The sequence below is a fragment of the Typopeltis vanoorti genome, chromosome 12 (genome assembly GCF_054136105.1).
Source record: "Typopeltis vanoorti isolate ZY-2024b chromosome 12, IOZ_Tvanoo_1.0, whole genome shotgun sequence".
NCBI lineage: Eukaryota > Metazoa > Arthropoda > Arachnida > Uropygi > Thelyphonidae > Typopeltis > Typopeltis vanoorti.
Window position 1 is genome coordinate 111,483,030 of NC_143560.1, and position 23,874 is coordinate 111,506,903.

The 23,874-nt window shown below is 34.8% G+C and overlaps 1 protein-coding gene across 1 annotated transcript in view; it reads left to right on the top strand.

Annotated features, from left to right (window-relative positions):
• The window catches only part of shot (dystonin-like protein short stop), a 1,304,552-nt gene that overhangs the window by 1,184,330 nt on the left and 96,348 nt on the right, over positions 1 to 23,874 (top strand). Inside the window, exons 86-87 of the mRNA XM_090402172.1 lie at positions 4,643 to 4,755; positions 6,446 to 6,559. Of these exons, the coding sequence (XP_090258298.1) occupies positions 4,643 to 4,755; positions 6,446 to 6,559 (227 nt within the window). The remainder of the gene's footprint in view (positions 1 to 4,642; positions 4,756 to 6,445; positions 6,560 to 23,874) is intronic.

The window sequence follows — 23,874 nt, forward strand, 5'->3', positions numbered from 1 at the left end:
TGAATTTAAGAGATACCGTGACCTCTAGCATGGAAAAAAGGAATTGGGTAGATTGAAACAAATGCTGCTTGTAAGTCAAGAGATATTTAATAGCAGCAGTGTCTGATTATGTTCCCATGATGAAAGGACTAAATAAGGTAGGAGGTAAAATAAATGAATGAAGAGATTAAACATGCAATCTGAAAAAGAAATCATTATGGAGAGAGCACAGTATGGAGATAATAATCATTTTCATGAGGAATACAAAGAACTGGTCAGAAAAATGATTTGTTTGATAAGGACATATGGCTAACAGACTGATAGGGAGTTAAAAGGGAGTATATGAGAAATTAACTAAAGTTGATGGTAATCTTCTGGAAAGAAGATTACCATCAACTTATTACTATCAGTGGAAAGAAGATAAAATTGTTCCACTTCATAAAAGGGGCAGGTAAGACTCAGGCTACAATTATAGATCAGTCTGTGTGTTTGGGACTGTAGCTGAGGTTTTGGTGAGAGTTAGAATTCAGAAATGGGTTGATAAAAGCACTATTATCTATATGCATCTTTTTTATCCACTCAATTTGTCACCTTGTTTTAGTACACAAGCAAATTGTTAAAACATAACTTCCCTTTAACAAATCCATGCTAATGTATAAACAGTGGTGTACTTGAATTTTTTTAAGGCTTTTGGTTGATTGCCATGTGACAAGCTGGTAACTAATGTGGAGCAAATGGGATTGGGTAAAAGACTAGTGAGTTGGATAGTTGATTAGCTGTTAAGTTTCAATGGGTTGTGTATAGAGAGTAGTATCTCAAAAAGAGGAAGGTCACTGGTGGCAGTCGAGCATGGAGAGATCACATTGAATGAGTGTTATCAGTGGAACTAGCTGTAGGAATGAGCTGATGTGTTTATATGCAAATGCTAGAAGTATAAGAAACAAGGCAGATGAAATGGTTACACTAATCGAGTCTGTTCACACAAAAATTGTTAGAATAAGTGAGACATGGTTAGATGAGGACGATATCCTGACAGGAATAGAGATGGAAAGATATGATGTGTTTCATGGGGATAGAAGGGGTAAAAAGGGAGGTGGAGTGCTATTGATGATAGAGAAAGAGTTATGTCCATACAAAGTAGAGATGCAAGAGGGAAATAATGCCAGTGGTTTTGAGGCAGTATGGTGTCAGATAGAGGTGAATGGAATGAAATACTTAGTTGGATGTTGTTATAGACCAGTAAATGTGGATGGTAGTAACTATGAAATGTATAATCAAATTAGCCAAGTAAATAAGAAAAGAGTGATCATAATGGGCGATTTTAATTATGGCAATATAGACTGGAATGATGAGATAGCAACTGGAAGTAAAGAAAATTAGTTTTTTGAGTTTTTGAGGAATAACTACCTCAGACAGTACGTAACAGAGGACACACAAGGATTGAGGGTCTTGGATTTGGTCATCTCATCAGAGGAAGTAATTATAAATGAGGTGTCAAATTATCCACCAATTGGTGAGAGTGACCATGAATGACCAACCACCTTACCTGGGTGGTTGCCAGCAGTATGAGGACCTCTGTGAGAAAAGGGTACATGTGGAACTACAAGTGGGGGGGGGGGGATTATGAAGAGCTCAGGAGACAGCTTGCAGGTGTAGCATGGAATGAGGAGTTAGCTGGAAAAGAGATCAATGCAGCTTGGGGGATATTAAAGAACTGTCTAGTAGAAGCAATGTCTAAATGTATTCGAAGGATGAGAAGGTTAAATAAGGTAGGTGTGAAATGGATGAAGAAAGAGATAAAGCATGTGATACAGAGAAGAAGGGCATTATGGACACAGCATAAGAGAAGTAGAAATAACCAATTCCATGAGGACTACAAAGACCAGGCAAGGAGGTTCACGTGGTTGCTAAGGCTAGCAAAAGTGAAGTATGAGCATCAGTTAGCTAATGATAGAGAATATTATGAATGATTATGGAAGGAATGACATTGACTGGAGAAAATGGTATAAAGACAGCTGTTGCAAAAGGTGTGGCAGAGATACTTAATGAGCAGTTCATAAAGGTCTTTTGATCTTGTGAATGTGACCATGGAGAGATTGAGAGAAGTTGATGATGGGGAAAGAGAGACTGACTGTAAGTGAGCAAGAGGTGTATGGGGAGTTGAACAAACTGGATGTAAATAAGGCTGTGTGACTTGATAATATATCACCATGTATTTTGAAGGAATGTGCCAGAGAGTTGACACCAGCCTTGACATATTTTTTTAATACCAGTCTTGCACTGGGTCAAGTTCCTAAGGAGTGGAAGGAGGACAAGATTGTGCCACTTCATAAAGGAGGTTATCGAACTCAAGCATCAAACTATAGGCCTATCTGTGTGTCAGGTGTTGTGGTTAAGTTGTTGGAGAAGCTTGTGTGTGTCAGGTGTTGTGGTTAAGTTGTTGGAGAAGCTTGTGAGAACTAGGATCCAGAATTGGGTTGACAACAATGATATTATCTTTGATGGACAGCATGGATTTGCTAAAGGGAGGTCATGCTTTAGTAATCTACTTACTTATATAAAGTTACTGCTTCCTTGGACAGAGAAGAACGATACACAGTAATATATTTGGATTTCGCAAAGGCTTTTGATAGATTACCTCATGACACGTTGACAGTCAAACTAGAGCAGATGGGGTTGGATATTGGATTGGAGACTGGCTATCTGATAGGTATCAACAAGTTGATTATGGGGGAGCGATATCCAGGAAAAGGAAAGTCACTAGTGGAGTGCCTCGGGGGTCTTCTTTAAGGCCATTACTGTTTAACTTGTATATTAATGATATAGGTGAAGATTTGGATGGAGATATTCAGTTGTTTGCAGATGATGCAAAGTTGGGACAAACCATGAAGAGTAGAGAAGATGTTATGGCCTTACAAGAAGACTTGAATAAATTGAGTGATTGGACATGGAAATAGGGTTGTGAGGTCAATGTTGCAAAATGTAAGGTTTTAAAATTTGGAAAATAAAGATGGGATGCAGAATTTATGCTTGATGAGGATATATTGTCGGAGATGGAGGAAATAAGAGATCTGGCGGTGATAGTGGATAAGGATCTGAAATTTAGGGGACACAGCCAAAATTGTGAAGACAACGCAAAGACTTCTGGGAATGATGCAGAGGACACTGACTTGTAGAAGTAGGGAGATTCTTGTTCCATTATGTAAGGCTTTGATTAGGCCACACATGGACTATTGTGCCCAGATTTGGTCACCTGGTTTTCAGAAGGATGAAGAGATGTTGGAAGGGGTCCAGATGCGACTGACTAAGGTAGTTTTTAACCTCTGGAATGTCGAGTATGAGGAAAGATTGAGAAGATACAACTTTCAGAGTCTGATGGGCAGGAGGAAGAGGGGGAGATATGATAGAGAACTACAAGTTATTAAAGGGTTGTTATAGGTTCAGTGCTGGAGAGGTTCTACAGAAAATAGTGGGTGATTAGGGGAGAACCAGAGGTCATCCCTGGAAACTGTATAAAGAGGGTGTTAGTAGGGGAGTGAGAAGGAGTTTTTTTTTCATGCAGAGTTGTGAATGATTGGAATGCTTGCCTGAGAGTGTGGTGTCTGCAGAGAATTTCAGTGTGTTTGAAGCATGGTATGATGAGCTGTGCGTTTGATAAAAGGTCCTCCTAGATGAGTCTTTGACTCCATGGGGTCTTGGGTAATAATAATAATATAGTGGGAAGCTGATGATTGTCTGTTAGGTTTTCTGTTTATAGGAAACCTATATTAACTAGAGGATATATTCTTCCTGATTCTGTTCATTGCCCATCTCAAAAACACACAGTTATCAAGATCCTCGCCTACAGAAGCACATATGGTCATTTGTTAAACAAGAATTACATTTCAAAAATAGCATTATTCTCAACGGTTATTTTTCTTCCAAAATACAGCAGATTTTGGACAATCAGTTTCCTGTTAATAGCAGTCCATCAGAGATTAGGAGCATACCCATTCTTTACATACAAGTGACCTCAGAACATATCTCTAGGACTGTAAAAAAAAAAAAAAAAAAAATTGATTCTGAAATCAAGTCCTTTGTTATTAATGTAATGTGATCTTTAGTGATGGTTTCAATTTCTCAAAATTTTAAGAATTGGAGACTTCAAACTTCACTAATAATCCACATCTTTTTTTTTAATATATCTATTTATGCACCCTTTCACATCTTTTTTTATTGGCTATGTTTAAATTGTTTCATAGCTTCCTAATAGTATTATACTGCTGGCTACATAACAAGAATGCATTCATCAAGAATGAAATATATGTTTTTGTATTAAATACACTATTTTTATATTATTCTATTTTGTATTAAATACTCTATTTGTGTAATTTTATATGTATAGCTATTTGTAGTATGTTCAAAACATAACATGCAAATTTTGAAGCATTTCATTCATAACAGTAGTAATGTTCATAAAATTGCATAATATTGAAATAGTTTAATTTGGAATGGTGTATGTCAAAGAGTACTTCTACATTGTTTAGAGTACTTAATTTACTCTGCTTTACATTCCACATGTAAGTACTTTACATGTGGAATGTAAAGTACTTACATGTCTGTTAAATTACAAATGAATTATTTGACTATAATTCCAAAATAATTGTGAGTCTTGTATTTACAGAATTTCCAACAAGTCGCCTAGAAATGGAGAGAGTATCAGAAATATTTGATCGCAATGGTGATGGATTTATTGACCATAAAGAATACATTGACACCCTCCGCCCTGACAGAGATGTAAGTTCTTCAATCTAATCATTATTTTACTATAATTGAATTAATTTTTCAGTGAGAGACTGGACCATGTCCATCAGTTGAAATGACAAGAAATGAAATCCATCCTATAGCATGATTGTATCTGATTCCTGGTTAGTGTCACCAAGATTACACTTTCTGTAATAAAGTGTAGTTTTTTCCAAAATTAATTAATGTGAATTTATTCAGTATAATTTTCCAAAATTACAGACTGATAGACAATTTTAAAATGCAACTAGTTATACTTACTTATCTTTAAGTTTATTTTAGAGATATAAAAATAATTTTTTTAAAAAAGCACAAGCGATATTCAAATATTCTTGTGCATGAAAAGAAAATTTCTTGTTACTGGAGAAAGATTAATGATAACTATATACCAGTGAACTGCACACATAGCATTGCACCCAATTTTCTCATTTAAAAAAAAAAAAAAAAAAGATTATTTAGAATGTATTACTTCTATATTTCTGTTATTTTTTTTTTAATTTTAGTATTAATTTATCAGCTTTATTAGACAATCAAGGACAATCCACCTGTGAAATATTCACTTATTCCACCTTCTCAGGTGAATTTAAACATCATTAATTGCCTCTAGTAAATTATTTCTGGTATTCTCTGTATTACTTGAGGCCATGTGTTAACACTATTATATATTAAAAAGACATTCATTATATGTATGGGTTACAAAGGAGTCAATTGTATACTCTTTGTATTCAACTAAAATAAATGATACGTTAAATTTTTATAGAGAAAAAATTATTATTACACCTTCCATGGAGTCAGCAGACTCATCGTGGGAGATTTATTCAACTGACATATTTATTATACTGAATTGTAAAATCCTAACACTCCCTGCATTAACAATATACGCTGTGTTGGGTAAAAGAAATGCATTTTAATTATATTTCTAGTACCAAGTGGTACTTTGGGCCTAAATGAGAGCAACTACCCTTTGGGGCATGCAGTCAATTAATTTCTGATACATCGTAACAGGAATGTTCTGCCATTCCTTGTGCAAAGCTATCCCCCACTACTGGTGATGGCCGTGGTCTGAAGCGAATTCAGCATTCTAATTCATCCCAGAGGTGTTTGATGGGATTGAGGTCTATAAATTAAAGATACCAAGAGATTTTATACTTGGCTTAATCCTTTATCCAAGTGTAAGCAAACAAAGTTTGCACCTGAAGTATTTTCAGGACTGGGACAACTCGTATATAGAAGCTAATGACTTCACATTGCTTTGGAAGTCATTAGCCTTCACAAGCATCCCATAATGCAAAGCATATCTCCTTACAGACATGTATAATGCTATGCATTTTGGGAAGGATCATCACCCAGACCTGTTTTGACCTTTATCGCATCAGTGAGAGCCAGACCCAGAGGTGATACTAAGGGTGAAGTAATGCAGGAGTCATATTTTCATATGACTTCTGCATTACTGAAAATTACTGATAATCAGAAATTAATTTCTGGATGCACCTGATGTTTGATGTCATAGTTTTAGAAAATTACTGTTTAATCTCCTCCTATTCTTTATCATGTATAAAGTAGGTTGCCTTTTAATATTAACACACACACACACAGTCTTAAGTGTGTGTTTGACTATAATTCTTAAATAAATTCTTAAACAAATTGTGATAGAAATTTGAATTAATTGGAAATTAAATCATAGGGACACCCACTAACAGAAGACGAGAAAATTCAGGACGAGGTTCAAAGACAGGTATCTAAATGTACATGTGTCCATAGGTTTAAAGTTTACCAAGTTGGAGAAGGGAAATACAGGGTAAGTTTTTTTTCCCCTCTAGCTTCCTATTCCTAATAAGGAAATTTAAGTTTATTAATTGCAGTAGGTGATGTTTAAATCGATAGTTCCTGTTCTTGTTAGTCTTTATGTGTATATCCAACCTGTTTGCTATATAACATTTTTGAAAAACATATTTATTAAAAAAAAAAAAAAAAAAAAAAAAAATAGTAAGATAAACAACAACAAAATGGGAGGGCACCTTTGACTGTATCCAGAGGGCAGAGTCTATATCTTGTTTGGATGTTGACAGTGTTAAAATTTGATAACACTCATGACAGAAAGAGACAAACAAAGCTAATTAGAAATAACATTCATCTCATTGCATCTGTTTTGGCATAACAGAAATTATTTCATTTTTCTTCTCTTTGCTGAAAGAGTAGATGCTCTTGAATGATAAATAGATGATTTGATCCAAATTTCCAAGGTTTTCATTTTCAGATTCATGCCATATTTCAGACATGTTTTGAGACAGAATCATGAATATATATTAGTCATGTACATGTTATTCACTTGTTGGCAAAACCTAGGCCAACCTGGTTAGCATATCCACTGTTCAACCATAGAGTGTGGGTTTGAATCCCACTGCTAGCATACATGTTTTTTCAATGTCTATGTAGTAGATGAATTCCATTATCTGGTGTGAGACCACTGCCTTGTCTGTTGGAAGCCTGAATAGGTTTTACAGTGTTTCCTATTTACATCTAGAGTAGGATTTTGATATATCTATCCACGTTATCAACACAAATGTACTATATGTTCAGTCTTTCATGGGTAGAATTCATTTTAAAAAAAGAAAACAGGGTGTCTGTGTGTACACATGCATTTAAGTTTGCATGAAACTTGTTAAAATAGATATGTAGACTAAAGAAATATTTTTAATGTCATTTAGCAATGAAGTGATTTTGTTGTACAGTAGTTTCATGGGTTTCAAGTTCCAGAATGTCAGGAAGAACATTTGCAATTTAGTTGAATGACATTGAATGGATTTCATATTTTCGAGAGTAGATAAAGGAAATCTGATTTACAGAACACTCCTTATCTGAACAGATTTGGATGTAGAAATATAACAAATATCTGGGATCATCTAGATCAGAGCTTCTTAAACTGTGAATCATGACCCCAAATGGGGTCGCATAACTAATGTGGGGGTCACGAAATATTTGGCAACAGAAAAAAGGTTTCTGAACACGCAAGGACCAAAAATTAATTTAAAAAAAAAAAAATTAAGCTTAATGATATTTCAAGGTGTTTCTGGCAGCGCTTGCCAGTGTTGCATTGTGCTACTTCACTGCAGCCTTAGTATTGAACATTGTGCATGCTGTCACGCCATGCAACGCCAGTGAACGCTACCAGAAACACCTCGGCTCAGATTCGAGACTATTATATTGTAATTTTTTATGTAAATGGCAAAATTATATGTATACCAAAGAATTGTTTTAAAATAAATTTCGTTATGATTTATTATCAGTAAATGTTTGATTGCTATATCTATTTTATATACCTATATACCCAGGGTCGCGTAAAAATTTCTCAAGCGAAAAGGGGTCGCGAGTGGGGAAAATTTAAGAAGCTCTGATCTAGATCAACAAAATGGTGGGGGGAATCATCTTTGACTGTACCCAGAGGGTAGAGTTAAAATGTCTTTATCTTATATGGATATGGACAGTGTTAAAACTTGACAACAATCGTATTTCACAAGATATTTTCAAGGATAAAGATAACAAATGTAATATTAGCAGCCAAAGCAATATTCAATAAGAACATGGAATATCAAGCAAGTATTCAAATAATTTGACTGTCCCATCTGGGTACATTCAATGATACTTGACTTTTTTGTTGATTTAAACATACAATGATAATCTCCCAGATATTGACAGTTTTTTTATATATACATTGTTTGGATTAAGAGTTTTCTGTAAAGGATAAGCAACTTCTTATGGTATCACATTTGAAGTTGTCTTTTTTTTTTTTTTGAGGGGGGGGGTAAACAGTTTTTCTCCATCTTAATGTGTGTGATGTGTTAATCCATTTCTATATTGGTTCATAATTGTTTAATGTTAGTATTCTATCTATTAAGCAATCTACTAGACTCCAATATTAAGGTAGTTTATATTAGAAATAAATCCTGTTCACCCCTGGCAATGATAACGGATGGATTTCATGTTTTTGACAGTAGATAAGGAGATCTGATTTACAGAATACCCAACTAAATTTGACAGATTTGGATGTAGAAATATGCCAAATGTCTGAGAGACTTTCATCTGCCATTTAGTTCAACAACCAAAATGTGGGGGAGCACTTGGATTGTACCTAGAGGGCAGAGTGAAAACATTTGAATACTTGCTTGAATTCTGTGTTCTCATTCAGTTTTGCTTGGTTTAACTTTTATCTTTATCCTGGAAAATCTTTCATTTACTATAGATGAACTATTGCATTAATATGTTATATTTTTTACCTACTGTGTTACCAATAGGCTATCAAAAGTCTTGAATTAATATGTATGAGCAACACATGAATTTAAATAGGCACACCTGACAAAACATTCCAAGGATTCATCAAAAAAGATTAGAAAGAAAATCAGTTGTGGTGAACTTCATCAAGAATGTTTTCAATAGCCAAAAAATAATCCATACTTTTTCTTATTCCAAAAGTTGAAGATTAGATTTCTTTGAAAATAATGATTGGAAAGCATAAATTTAATTAAAGAACATATGAAGTTAATCTTCAGCTTCAGTTTCTGTGAGTAAATGACGGTGAAAGTAAGTTCATTGTTGCTAAGTGCAAGATTATGCATTTTTTGGATTGCAGCTATTTCAAGCAGAGAGTTTCTTATTAAAGGTTACATGTCGTCATTAAGCTAGAAACCTGGGGGGGGGGGTGGATGAGGGTAGACAGAACGTTAAAGGTTAGGACCTCACTACATTATGCTGGATAACTGCAATTTAAAGAGAACATTAATGTGTAGGAGTAAGGAAGTTATTCTTCCACTATCCAAGGTTGCGATAAGACCACATCTTGACTGGTGCTTTCAGATGTAATCGCTTGGGTTCAGAGGAGATGTCATTTGAAAAGATTCAGGAGAATAACGAAGATGACATTAGGCATATGAAAATGTGTATAATCATGTACACCCCTGAGGTTACATGTAAGGAATTTTATGATGATGGAATTGTGTATATGAAAATAACCTAGGGTATTGTGGTTTTCAAAGTTTGAGTACTAGAAGGAAGAGAGGAGGCATAATAAAAGAAACATGTAATGTGTACCTGGCAGTGAACTCAGTCATTCCAGGAAACTGAGTAAGGGTGTGGTGAGGAAGCATGTGAGATCTAGATGCTTTTCCTGGCATCAGTGAGTGTGCGTACAATGGATTCTATGAGCATCTTCAGTAAATATTTTCAAAAAGAAATATGATAGGCATTTAAGCAGTGTATGATGTGTATGATCTAGAAAAACCCTCAGCTGCATGTAGGAGCCTATATAATAATAATATGAGAATTGAACACTCCCAGAAGAATTCATAGATTGCTTCTGAAAGTAATATTGGTGAAATCAGTATACATCTATCCCCATTATAAATTGAGTTTAATCCTTTATCCAAGTGTAAGCAAACAAAGTTTGCACCTGAAGTATCTTCAGGACTGAGGCAACTCATGGTAAAGCTGCACTAAGCTCACATCAGTATTAGTATCTCCCATAATTCAAAGCACATCTCCTTGCGGACATGTATAATACTATGCATTAAGGGAAGGGCCACTACCCAGACTGGTTTCGACCTTTGTTGAGGTCTCGTCAGTGGGAGTCAGACCCAGAGGTAGTGATACTAAGGTGGAAGTAATGGAGAAGTCATATTTACCTATACGAGTTGCCAAAAGGTGTCTTACCTTATTATTAAATTACTCTGGATTAGAGAAGGATGTTGGAAGTTTATTTTCCACTTGGTTAGACTATAATAAATTTAGTTTAATCCTTTATCCAAGTGTAAGCAAACAAAGTTTGCGCCTGGAGTATCTTCAGGACTGAGGTAACTCGTGGTAAAGGTGGACTAAGCTCTCATCACTTGTCTTAGTATCTCCCATAATGCAAAGCACATCTCCTTACGGACATGTATAATGTTGGTAGTGGTCTGGGTAGTGGCCCTTCCCTTAATGTATAGCATTATACATGTCTGCAAGAAGATGTGCTGTGCATTATGGGTGATACTAAGACAAGTGATGAGTGCTTAGTTCCCATTTACCACGAGTTGCCTCAGTCCTGAAGATACTTCGGGTGCAAACTTTGTTTGCTTACACTTGGATAAAGGATTAAACTAAATTTATTATAGTCTAACCAAGTGGAAAATAAACTTCCAACATCCTTCTCTAATCCAGAGTAATTTAATAATAAGGTAAGACACCTTTGGCAACTCGTATAGGTGTAAATATGACTTCTCCATTACTTCCACTTTAGTATCACTACCTCTGGGTCTTGTTCCCACTGATGAGACCTCAATAAAGGTCAAAACCAGTCCAGGTACTGGCCCTTCCCTTAATGAATAGTATTATACATGTCTGCAAGATGTGCTTTGCATTATGGACGATACTAAGACAAGTGAGCTTAGTTCACCTTTACTACGAGTTGTCTCAGTCCTGAAGATACTTCAGGCACAAACTTTGTTTGGTTATGCTTAGATAAAGGATTAAACTCAATTTATTACATGTATCTCTAGATAAAGTAATTTGAAAAATTTTATCACCTGTTTGTTTAGATGGAGATCATAGGCTTCTTATATAGGTACCTTTATGATGCATATGGGATTCCCAGTCCCAAGTGCAGTTATTGCATGCCAGTGAGTGGGTGTCCATATGTGGCTCTGTGGTGGATGTGGAACTCTGATGCTGAACTAAAATTCTCTTGATCATGACTTTCATCTCAAATATTTTAGGGACCTTCACAAAGTCCTGATCAAATCTGGTATCATGTGATAACAGGAGTAAGAAAAAAAAAAAGACGTGATACCAGTATGAGTATACCAGCGTTTGTCATGTATGCAACAGGCTGAAAAGCATATAGAGTTGCTTGGAAAATGGCACCCTTCTTTATTTAAAAAGATTTAGAAGGACTGGCAAGATCTCCCAAAACAGTAGAAACTATAATATATAAAGATAAAGAGCCAACGGCTTCATTTCGGCGATATAAACATTATTTAAATTAACTTAAAATTTAACTTAACTTAAAATTTATTAACTTTAAATTTAAATAATGTTTATATCGCCAAAATGAAGCCTGTTGGCTCTTTATCTTTATATATTTAAGTAACTTAATGGGTGCACCTTTTGGACAACTCTTATAGCAGAGTATATAAGTTCTTTTCGCTATACCCTTTGGTATTAATTTGGTCTAGCTACTCACTGATGAAGCCTCAAAAAAGGCTGAAACTGGTCTGGATAGTGACCTCCCACCATAATGTAATAACAGCATACATTTCCTAGGAAATGTGTTTTTACATTATGGAAAATACCAAGAATAGCGATCAGAACTTTACCCACCTTTGCAATGAGTTGCCCATGTTTGTACTACGTTCTAGGACTACTTGCATTAGCTCACGCTAGTATTCGCCGATACTTTAATAGTTTTTTAATGCTATTTTTATACTATATTCGGCATGAAATTCTCTGATTCCAATCCTTGAGTTTCTTATTTGGTTTTAAAACAATGTGGGATCTAATATCCCCTTAATTTAAATAATAGTAGAAACTATGTTTTGGTGATATCCTTGTGAAAACGTCATGTCAGCAACACTGTTTTATAAAACTACTGAGGGCAACATCAGTGGGTGGAATACCAGTCAAAGTAACACTTCATAATATACTCAATTCTTGTAGAGGAGTGATATCAGAATGGAAACTCTTAAATGTTCCTGATGAGGAGATAGGTTCAGAGCTTAAAGTTCAGGGAGTGACTGACTGGTCTGAGATTCATCTTAGCAACAAAATTACATAGGAATTGTCATCTAGTTTTGACCAGGAACCATCAACCTTACCTTTGATACATGTAAGCCTCCAACATTTGTAAAAGCAGATTATCTCAACTGTCCTGTTAGACTGCACATCACTAATCCACTGAGATGCTTGAAATGTCAGAAATATAGATGCCTGTTGAGCTTTACTACCTGTGCATAATGTGGCAGTAAAGAGCTTGATAACAAATCTTGCTCTGCAAAGAAAGCTAAATGTGTCTACTCTCAGGTATAACATCCAGCTTAATCCTGTGCATATCAGAAGTGGAGCATGGAAAAGCAATTCAAAAGATTAAAACAAAATATATCAAAAGAAAAAAAGGAAGTTAACCACCACCACAACTATCCTGAGAAAGTGGCAGTTAAGAAAATGTCCACCATCTGGTAATTTCACCATACCTGCAATTTTTGATCATGAGTGCGAGCACATCAGTCACATGTCCTATGTTCTCACTCCAAAAATCTTTCCATTCGATGAAAACCGACTTGTCAAAAATTTATTTTGTGGTGTCTGGCAGTTTATGCCAGACACCACAAAAAAAAAAAAAAAAAAAGCTTCAGTATCTACAGAGAGTAAATTAAACTAACGATATGATCCTGACACATCAGATGATATACTGAACATTTTTGCAGAGAAAGAAATGGACACTGGCTGATCATAATTCCCAAAATCAGTTGATAAATTTAAACCTGGCAAAGATAAGCCCTCAACCTCCCATTAATTGGACAAGTCTATAAAACCAAAACAATAGGAAATATTTTGCGATTGAACCATCATGGGGTTCACCAGAATATTGATGACATTGAGATTTTGCTGTAGAAACACAAGTCATCCTGATTCTGTCTTCAGTAAACATATTTAGAACCCAATGCAAGACCCTCTCTTAAGAAATTTCACTGTTGTATGGAAGGACAGAACTGGGTATGGTCTTGCTCATGGTAGAGTAGCTCAGGTTAATGATGCTCAGGGCAGTGGTGATTTCCCTATCCATGGAATTTCTTATTACAGTATGTTAAATTTGTTTATTATTGGGTTATGAGTTAAATGTGATGAAACTTTGGTGTTGCGAGAAGTAGCAGTGTGTAAAGGAGGGCCCTCGTTTGAGATAAGGTTTTTGAAATAATTAATAGTATATGAGTGCGTGTGTGTGTGTGCATGAGTAAGAGTTTCTATAAAAGTTCTACGCTTGCAGTGTTATTGGTGCGTGGGATTTTTTGTTTAAGTTTATTTATAAATTCTTTGAAATTAGAGCTTAGTATAGTAACTGGTGAGATTTTGTCCATGCAGGAATTCAATTTTGATTTCAGTTGTTTCATTAAATATGAGATGTGCTATATGTACTCATTTGATTATATAGATAAACTGTGGATATTTAAGGATAGAAGGAGGATATGTGTGACGTGTGAGCTGGATGAGAACTTGATGAGTGCTAATATGGTGATAACTGAATGTGTTGGCAGTGAGAATTCCACAAGGATAATGAGTTCTCATCTGATAGAAAAGGATGGTGTAAAAGAGCATCAGGGAAAAAAAAATGTTACAAATGTTTTGAAAAAGAGAATGAGCGATCTGAGAAACTTAACAATTGATGATAAGAAAGATGAAAGTGATGTGAATGTGGCAGAAATTACAAAACAAAGTGCAGTTAAAGATAAGGTGGCAAGCTGCTTTGACTGTGGGAAAAAAAAGCATGTATGATGCAAAGTTAGAAAGTTCAAAAATTTGAAAGAATGAATGAGAACAAAAGTGTGATGCAAGGTTTAAAAGATGAGTTGGTTAAGATGAGGCAAGAGATGCAATAGATGAGGAATAAAGTTAAGAGAATTCGAGATATGTATGGAAGAGTGAAAATGATGTATTGTCCAGGCAGCAACATCTTTCATGATATCATCTTGATTTCCACTCTGTCCAAGTTACTACACACACACACACACACACACACACACACACAGAGCCGGCGCTAGGGTCTTTGGCGCCTGCATGCAATTTCTATCTAAGCGCCCCTGTAACGATCCAGGAGAGTGTAGTTCTTTTACGATAATAAAAATTTTAATTATTTGAAATTTCTTAAATAAATTTTGATGTAACAGCCACATGTTGGTTTGCTAAATGTAACGAACCGGGGGTGTTGGCTAGGCAGGATAATCATTAAAAACCAGAATATTCAAAAAATTCTCAAAAGTTAAAGCAAATTTTGATAAAGCCACTTCACTTTAATCGTTGAATATAATGACATGGATTATAGCCTTCTCACCGACCTGAATCGCTAACAAAATTAAAATGAATTTTAATTAAAGTTAAAATTTATTTGAACTAAAGTTTAAAAAATTCTTGCATTTTACAAGTTACTAAGAATTTAGTAACTTGTAAAAAATTTTTATAAATGGAACTGTCTTTTAGAAAAATAAAAGAAACTCAAAATAGACGAGAAAATAAGAAAAGAATTCAGAAATAATTAGAACATTTAATATAAGTATTCAAAAAATGACATCTTTACAGAATAACAGAAAATAAATTAAATTACATAAATATACTTGAAATTTTTGTAAATCTTCGCTATTAATTTGTAGTAATCTGTACAAGAAATTGAAATTATCATAATATGTTTTTAGTTGTTCAAAACGTTCTATTAACGAACACATTGCAACGTCTGGAAGTGTATAAAACACATTTACTCTAATTTATCTTCTGACGATTGTGGTGTTTCTTAATGATGCTCATAGTTAGTCAAATTGTCCTGTCTTCTTTCTTCGTCGAACTTCCATACCAGTTTTAAATTCTTGTTCTCCATCCACCTCTTCACTCAGTTCTTTTGACGTTTTTAGAACTTCTTTAAAATTTGTATCTGATTGATACTCTTGTAAGAATATTTTTAAGTTTTCGATAGATTCTAAAGCAAGTGTAATGTTCATATTTTTGTCTTGAAGCATTTTACTCACAGGGTTTATTCTGTTAAGTAAATTATGCCAAGTTATAAGAGAGCAAATAAATTTGTAGTCCTTTATTTTAGCACATAATGTTTGTGCTTCATGCTCAGTTTCTTTATTAAAATTTTCATTATTTAAAATTTCAAAAAGTGCATCATAAATTTCTCCTGACTGATATCGTAGAGGGCGGATTGCATTAATTTTACTTTCCCATCGCGTTTCTGATGGCTGTTTCAATGTTAGTTTTTTTACGAACTTTAAAAGGATTGCCCAACGTTTGTAAGAGAATGAAAAGAAATTTTATATTTCTTGAATAATTGCAAAGAAACTAATTGTATCTGCATTCCCTTTGGCTGCATTGTTAATGATTAAATTTAGAGTATGAGCAGCACATGGCACATAAAACACTCGAGGATTTTTTGTTCAAAAGCAAATTTTGGAGCCCAAATTTTTTCCCTTTCATATTTGCCCTATTTTCATACACTTGACCTCGCATGTCTTCAATGGGAATGTTCCATTTTTCCAGTTGTTCCATTATTGTTGCACATAAACAACGTCCATTCGAATATGATATATCTGCAGAACCTAAAACGTTTTCCCTGATCTTGACAATTTCATTGTCACAGGAAACGAAGCAAATAATAATGGTCATTTATTCTGTTTTACTTGCATCAGGTGTGCAGTCTAAAATTATGGAATAATATTTAGATTTTCGAATTTATAATAAAATTGTATCCCTGATTGCATTAGTTAGTTTCCAATATTTCATTTTGATTGTCTTTACTCAAATAGTGTACCCTATTGTATTCGTTGTAGGGCCCTTTCAACATGAGTTTCCATAACGGGATCAAACATAGCAAACAGTTGGACTAATTTTAAAAAATTGCCGTTACTCCTTTCATATAATTTATCAGATGATCTGCGAAAAGCTAAATTTCGACTACCAAGGAATTTTATAATTTCAATCAAGCATTCTAAAACACTCGTCCAATGTTTCTTTTCCATTTCATACATGCTTTGAGTCTGGAAACCAATAGTAGTTTTGTTTATTTAAATTTTTATCAAGTTCCTTCCATTTAAAGAAATTTTTCATGTGAGTTAAACTAGTCTCATGTCTATGTAAAGTTGAACTTACATTTCTCCAATCATTATAACCTTCTACAAGACTCAGTAGGTGATTCAGTTGATTCAGTAGGTGTGAAACGTTTGCAACAAAAGCAAAAAACAAAATTTAAAGTTTCGGAATAAATGAGCCATGTTCTTGGCACGAGCTCCTGTTTTCCATTTTTCTATTATAATACGTATCGCCAAATTTATGACCATATGTATCTCTGGGATATATTATATTTTTCTTTTGAACAGGCCCCATTTCAATTAAAACAGCTCGTAATTTTTCATTAGTATTTCCCCATTCACCTGGATCTTCTAAATTTACAGAGACTAGCAATGTGCTAGTTTTGTGGTCAACTACAACTAAATCCTGTTGTAGTTGACTAAATCCTAACTATTTTTCACCTAAATCATGTTCAATTATCTTGTTTAATAGTTGCAATAGTACTTTCATGAAAACTGGATGATGTGCACGGTTCTTCAACTCTGATTTCTGATGTATTGAGTTGGTTACAATCTGCATCAGAATATTTTAATATTTTAACAAATTTATTAAGAGCCCCAATTTGTTTCTTAATATCTACTTCTTTTGCAGCATGATGCTTACAATTTTGTGCACTGAATAACTCTTTTTTTTTTTTAATTTTTGATTCCATTTCTATTTTATACCCACAAGAAATTATTACACAACATGACACAGAGATGAAATAATAGTCAACACTGTGCTACTGTCAGTAGCCTACTGAGATGCGTACCATATGACTGGTTAACTAGCAACAAATGTTTTGTACGAAAATTTGTTTCTGCGCATAAAAACCGTTCATCGTTTCACTTTAGATAGATTGCAGTAGACACAACATTCTGCAGGCAAGCATTTAGCCTGCTCTAGCTGCAAATTGTAAACAGCCGGCTGATCAAAGAGGTGGCAATATACATTTTTTTTTAATTTTTATTCGGTGTATCCGGCCTTATTTATTTTAATATTGATCATTCTAAGAATTTTTTGTTTTTATGATAAAAATTTTGTTTCTTAAAAATTAACTTATGAACTGCTCCCTGGCAGCAGCGCCCCCATCGTAGCGGCTCCCGCATGCACTGCATGCCCGCTTCCGCCAGCCCTGTATATGTGTATATATACATTCAAGATACCAACTAATTTTATATAAACTTGGTTTTAATCCTATTTTCCAAGAAGTAAGCAAACAGACAAGAAAGTCAGTTTTGCAGCTGCAAGTAGTGCAAGTCCAAGGCAACTCATGGTAGTGCCAGTCAAGGCAACTCATGGTAAAGGTGGATAAAGATCTGATCACTTTTCTTAGTATTTTCCCCTTAATGTAAAGCACATACCCTTGCGGTGATGTATGATGCTAAACATTAAAGGCAATGGTCACTACCCATACCGGTTTCGACCTTTATTGAGGTCTCGTCAGTGGGAGCCAGACCTGAAAATGCTAAGGATGAAGGTCTGACTTTTTCAGGTCTGGCTCCCACTGACGAGACCTCAATAAAGGTCGAAACCGGAATGGGTAGTGACCATTGCCTTTAATATTTAGCATCATACATCTCCGCAAGGGGATGTGCTTTACATTAAGGGGAAATACTAAGAAAAGTGATCAGATCTTTATCCACCTTTACCACGAGTTGCCTTGGACTTGCACTACTTGCAGGGGCAAACCTGACTTTCTTGTCTGTTTGCTTACTTGGGAAATAGTATTAAAACCAAGTTTATATAAAATTACTTGGTATCTTGAATACATAATATACCCAAGTTGAAAAAACTTTCTATATATATATATATATATATATATATATATATTTATGATCATTAGTTACTATACCAGCGCCCTCGAAACAATACAGAGATCCCAACAACCCCAAGGGTTATATTTCTTTACCGTACATCAGCTCACTCTCCCGGAAACTAGGAAGAATTTTGAAAAAATTTCATATAAAAGCTTGTTTTTCAACTCTTCCAAAACTAAGGTCAGTTCTAAGCCACCCAAAACAAGCTCATAACCATCCTCAGTTCCCAGGTGTATATAAAATAATATGTGATTGCGGGAGACCACAATGAAGAGTAGACTGAGAAATCAATCCTCCTACAGCTAGAGGAACATCAGAAAGACATTTCATACAATAGAATCAGAGCAAGCGCACTCTCAAATCATGTCTTATGTTCAGTGAACACAAACGATGAAGGCCTCCAACATGAAATAGATTGGAACCAACATCAAATGTCTATATTTGTCACAATGAAGTGGAATGCCCCATAGTGGAATCCAAAGAAATTGTCCTAGACCCTTCTCAAATCAACAGCAACCTCAGTTATAGTCTACCTGACTCGCATAGTTCTGCCATTAGATACTGGCATACGCGTGAACTCATACGCTCGCATTTGCACAACAATAGAACTACAGAATAGACTATAACGACAATTCAAACTTAACTTCAATTTACAAGTCTGTTATTATAATGGCTCAGTGTTTTTATGATTTTTTTAATTTGCTTTAAGTGTTACCACACCTGAAGAAGTCATTTTTGATGAAACATATTGTGTGCTCCGTTAAATTAACTTATCTATTTTCTCGGTTTCAGTCAGTCAAAAAAAAGATGAAAAAAAAAAAAAATATATATATATATATATATATATATCGTAACTGCTCTCCTGCAATTTTTCCACTGCTCATTTGTGATATTGGAGAGAACATCTATGGAAGCAATCATTTTCCTGTGAAGACATGATTTACACTATATCTTCACAGGAATCATGTACCTTCTACACAGATACTCATATGGAAAATGGACTGGCTCACTGGAATACTTTTTCTTAGCTGGAACCCAGAGTTCCAATCAGCCAAAAAAAGGTCAAGATTGAGCTTGTAGTATGTTTCTTAGATACTCTACATCAAATCTAATAACTAATATCAAATTTGCTGCAGCAAGGCTAGCCTTGTTTCTTAAGATACCATCATTTTGATCCCTACATGTATTCCTGCAGGCTGATTATAAGACCAAGAGTAATATCCCAGTTGCCACCATCATGGCATAAAGATCAGCAGCAAACTATATCACATTGACCGTGACATTAAACTTTGGTAATCCAGTCTATGCAGGGTTTGTAGAAAAGGAAGTTGAGGACAATATGAGGATAATGAGGACATTAATTATTTTACCATTTTACCTGAGCTTTATTACGTTCAGTCAGATTGACTTGACAACATTAAATTTTTTTTTTTTAATTTTCCAAAAAATCAATTCATATGGTATATATATATTTATTAGAAATTTTTTTATGTTATAGCATTACATATTATACTTTTATATATAGTTGCACTGTAATACTTTCTGAACTTTGACTGGGTGTATTATAGCCTCAGTTGCTAATGAATTATAAAAATTGAAAATGACAGCCAATGCATATTCAAGTAACTCTTAAAAATCTGACTAGTTCAAATAAGTAGCTTGAGTTTGATTCATCAACCAAATTCTTTACTCCACCGCTGTGATCAGTGGTTTTCTTGTCTAATTAGTCCCACTATTCTTGGGATCATTGGTCATTCTTACTGTATTATTCTTAATCAGTAATTTTCAAGTCTCCAGTTTCTTTTGCATTATGAAGCACTCATCACAGCTGTGAAATTTCATTCCCTGTTCTGCACTCTTCTGCTTTTACCTCTGTTACTTCTACATTACTCATCTCTCTCATTATAACCATTTTGTAATTTATTAGAATTTTAGCAATATAATTCACAATACCAAAGGATAGTGTGATAATAATAATTTCAATAATAAGGTGTGATGTCTTTTGACTACTTGTATATGGAAGTATGACTTCTGCATTACTTCAACCTTGATATCACTTCTGGGTCTGACTCCCACTGATGAGACCTTAATAAAGGTTGAATATTACAGAAATCACAGAATGAGAGTTTCTGCTTTAAGGGAGCAAGTTGAGTCTCTTGGGATTGGTGTTTTCCAGTGTGGCCTCTATTGGGACTGTGTTGGTGGATACTTTTTCCTGGAATATGAGTGGTTCTGCTCAGTGTAGGGTGAGCCTGTCACTGAGTGGAACTGCCACTGAGTTGGACGATCCTTCGGTCACTTGTAGGGAGTAGTAGGGGGATTATCACATTTTTAGAGAGGCTCTTTACTTATTATTATTACATGACACCTCCAGGGAGTCCAAAGACTCATCAAGGGAGGGCACCTACTCCAGAAATCTCCATCTCTAACACCAACTACTTTTGTCATCTACACTAATGCCATCTACCATTGACCACAGCCACTAGTATTTTCATAGAAAATCACCACATCCATGCCCACGGCGGGATTCGAACCCATAGCCTTTTGGCTGGAGAGCGGATACACTAACCACTCGGCCAGCCAAGCCGGCTGTCTGAGTGGTTATACATTAGGTTGAATATTACAGACATCATAGAAGCTGAAGAAAAGCAATTATATAGTAAGCCTGTGCAATTTTTTTGGGCCAGCTGATACCAAGAAATTAAAAAAGAATTTCTTCAACTATCAAAGAAGCATGGAACATTTGGGTTTCCAATCTTAAAATTCTGCTATTTAAGCAATACAGCTTCAAAAATCCATAAAATATTGCCGACCAATCACACACGTGCAGACCTTTTCCTGTAGTACCTGAGTTTTCATCTTTCCCTGTTTGGAGTAAATGATTATAAAGGTCCAAAAACTGAGATTGTTCCCGAATACTACAATACTCTGTGCTTAACTCTAAGACTGTTATGACACTCTGATACTGACATTCTTTCCATTAAAAAAAAAAGTAAAATTTGGTATAAAGAAATCTTTAATCTGTTTTGCAATGAACTTCCACAATTGGGTACTGACAACAACACTTTTTTAAATAACAAAACCTGTGTTGCGATCATAATTAAAAGAAACACGTATTAACCACTGAAAATTATTTAATTGTAAATATTTCATCCTAAGTATCTTAGGACATCATCAGTATACAGTAGTTTAAAACAATAATAGGAATAACTTACAGTTAGGGCACATGATTACAATAGAATCTCATTAAACGTGCGTAACGTGTTACAGAAGTAAAAAAAAATAATAATAATAATTATTATTATTATTATTATTTAACACGATTTTGTATGACCATTTCTCATACTTTAGGAATAGTAAGAACATCATTGCTGTTTAGGTTTGGTCTGTGTAGTAGGGCTTCAGAACTTTCTTTGTATAAACATTCATGTTTATATAAAGATCTATGTAAAAGTTTAGACTTTTCCCAATGGATCCTATGGTTTGGATTTTCAAATGTGGTCTCTATGTTCTGAGATGCGTTTCTGAACAGACCTACCTGTCTGTCCAAAGTAAGACAAATTGCATTAGCACGGAATCTCATAAACACCAGGCAAAGGACAAACTCTCACCTTTGATGTTGCCTGACGTTTATGAGATGATGCTCATGCAGTTTGTCTTACTTTCTACAGACAGGTAGGTCTGTTCAGAAACGCATCTCGGAACATCAAGATCACATTCGTCTTTTTAAACCGCATAAATCTGGCCTCTCTCAACACGGAATTGAAAATCCAAGCCATAGGATCCATTGGGAAAAGTCTAAACCTTTACATAGATCTTTATATAAACATGAACGTTTATACAAAGAAAGTTCTTAAGCCCTACTACACAGACCAAACTTAAACCGCAACGACGTTCTTACTATTCCTAAAGTATGGGAAATTGTCATACAAAATTGTGTTAAATAATTATTATTATTATTTACTTCTGTAACACGTTACACATGTTTAATGAGATTCTATTGTAATCATGCACCCTAACTGTATGTTATTCCTATTATTGTTTTAAACTACTGTACTGATGATGTCCTAAGATACTTAGGATGAAATATTTACAATTAAATAATTTTCACTGGGGTTAATACATGTGTTTCTTTTAATTAATAACAACACTTTGTTTCATAACTTACTGAAGTTCCAAAGATATCCTAACAGAAGGGATCTTGGAGAATTGTATATGATTACCTTCCAGTCAATACCATCAAATGATGATACTTTAACATCAGAGATCCAATCTGTGACATCTGCTACCTATTGGAAACAGTAGAACATGCATTCTACAACTGCTCCTTTGCCCTGCGTATTTGGAACAGGTTATTTATTTGCAATACCCACCACTTGTGAGCAGTGGGAAGAGAATTTTGATTTTTATAATTAATGAATTAAAATACCTTTTATGGAAGGTTAGAAAGAAAAATGGATTTGAAAACAGTAATATGACATCCAAATGCTTTATAATATTGTGTTGTGGAAATTTTATCGTTCAGTCAGATGATTTTTGTATTTAGAAAGAAGCGCTCTAGGAGGTATAAAATTTTTGAATAGATGGGGCAGACCACTCACATGCAATATTCACCAGGGGGGGGGGAGATAAAATTCTGACTATTTTTACTATGAGAGGTTTTTAAATGGTTCCATCTTCTTAATTCAATGTGGTCTTATAGTTAATTGCAGGAATGAGCAATTCCAGGCAGAGAAGGCCAACTCAAGGCAGTTAACTCAGACAAGGCTAACCACCTGTGTATCAGTCATCTTTGTGCTTTAGTTTCAGTTGGTTCATCTACGTGAGATTGGTGTAAAAGGAAAACCAACTTTTGTCTATATGATAATATAAAAGAGCTGAGGCCTTTTTTGTATCCTCATACTATCTGTCTTTTCTTTCTCCTAATACTATCAGGCTATATCTTGCACCCTATACTAGCTACTCTAGGCCTATGATGAGCACCCTTTTACTTTTTCACCTCAATAAAGGATGAAACAAGTCTGGGTAGTGGCCCTTCCCAAATGCATAGCATTATATATATCCACAGGGATATATGTTTTGCATTATGGGCTACTACATCAAGTGATGTGAAATTATTAACCTCTGTATACAAGTAGTCCAGTCATGAAGTTTCTTCGCGTGAAAACTTTGTTTTGCTTACACTTGGATGAAGCAAAAGTATGGGATCAGAAAATATTAAAAACACTGGAAAGATTTATCTTGTTTTGTCAACTAAAAAAAATCAAGATGTGCTTTCAAGACAAACTGCTCAAGGAATTCAAGCAGTTGTACTACAAAGACAAAGCTGCACTCTTTAATGTAAAGAAAAATATTTAGGACTGCTCACAGAAACTATACATAACTACAAGGATTTCAAGGAGTTCAGTTTTCACATAAAATGATGTGACATTGACTTGAACAGAAATTCGCTGGA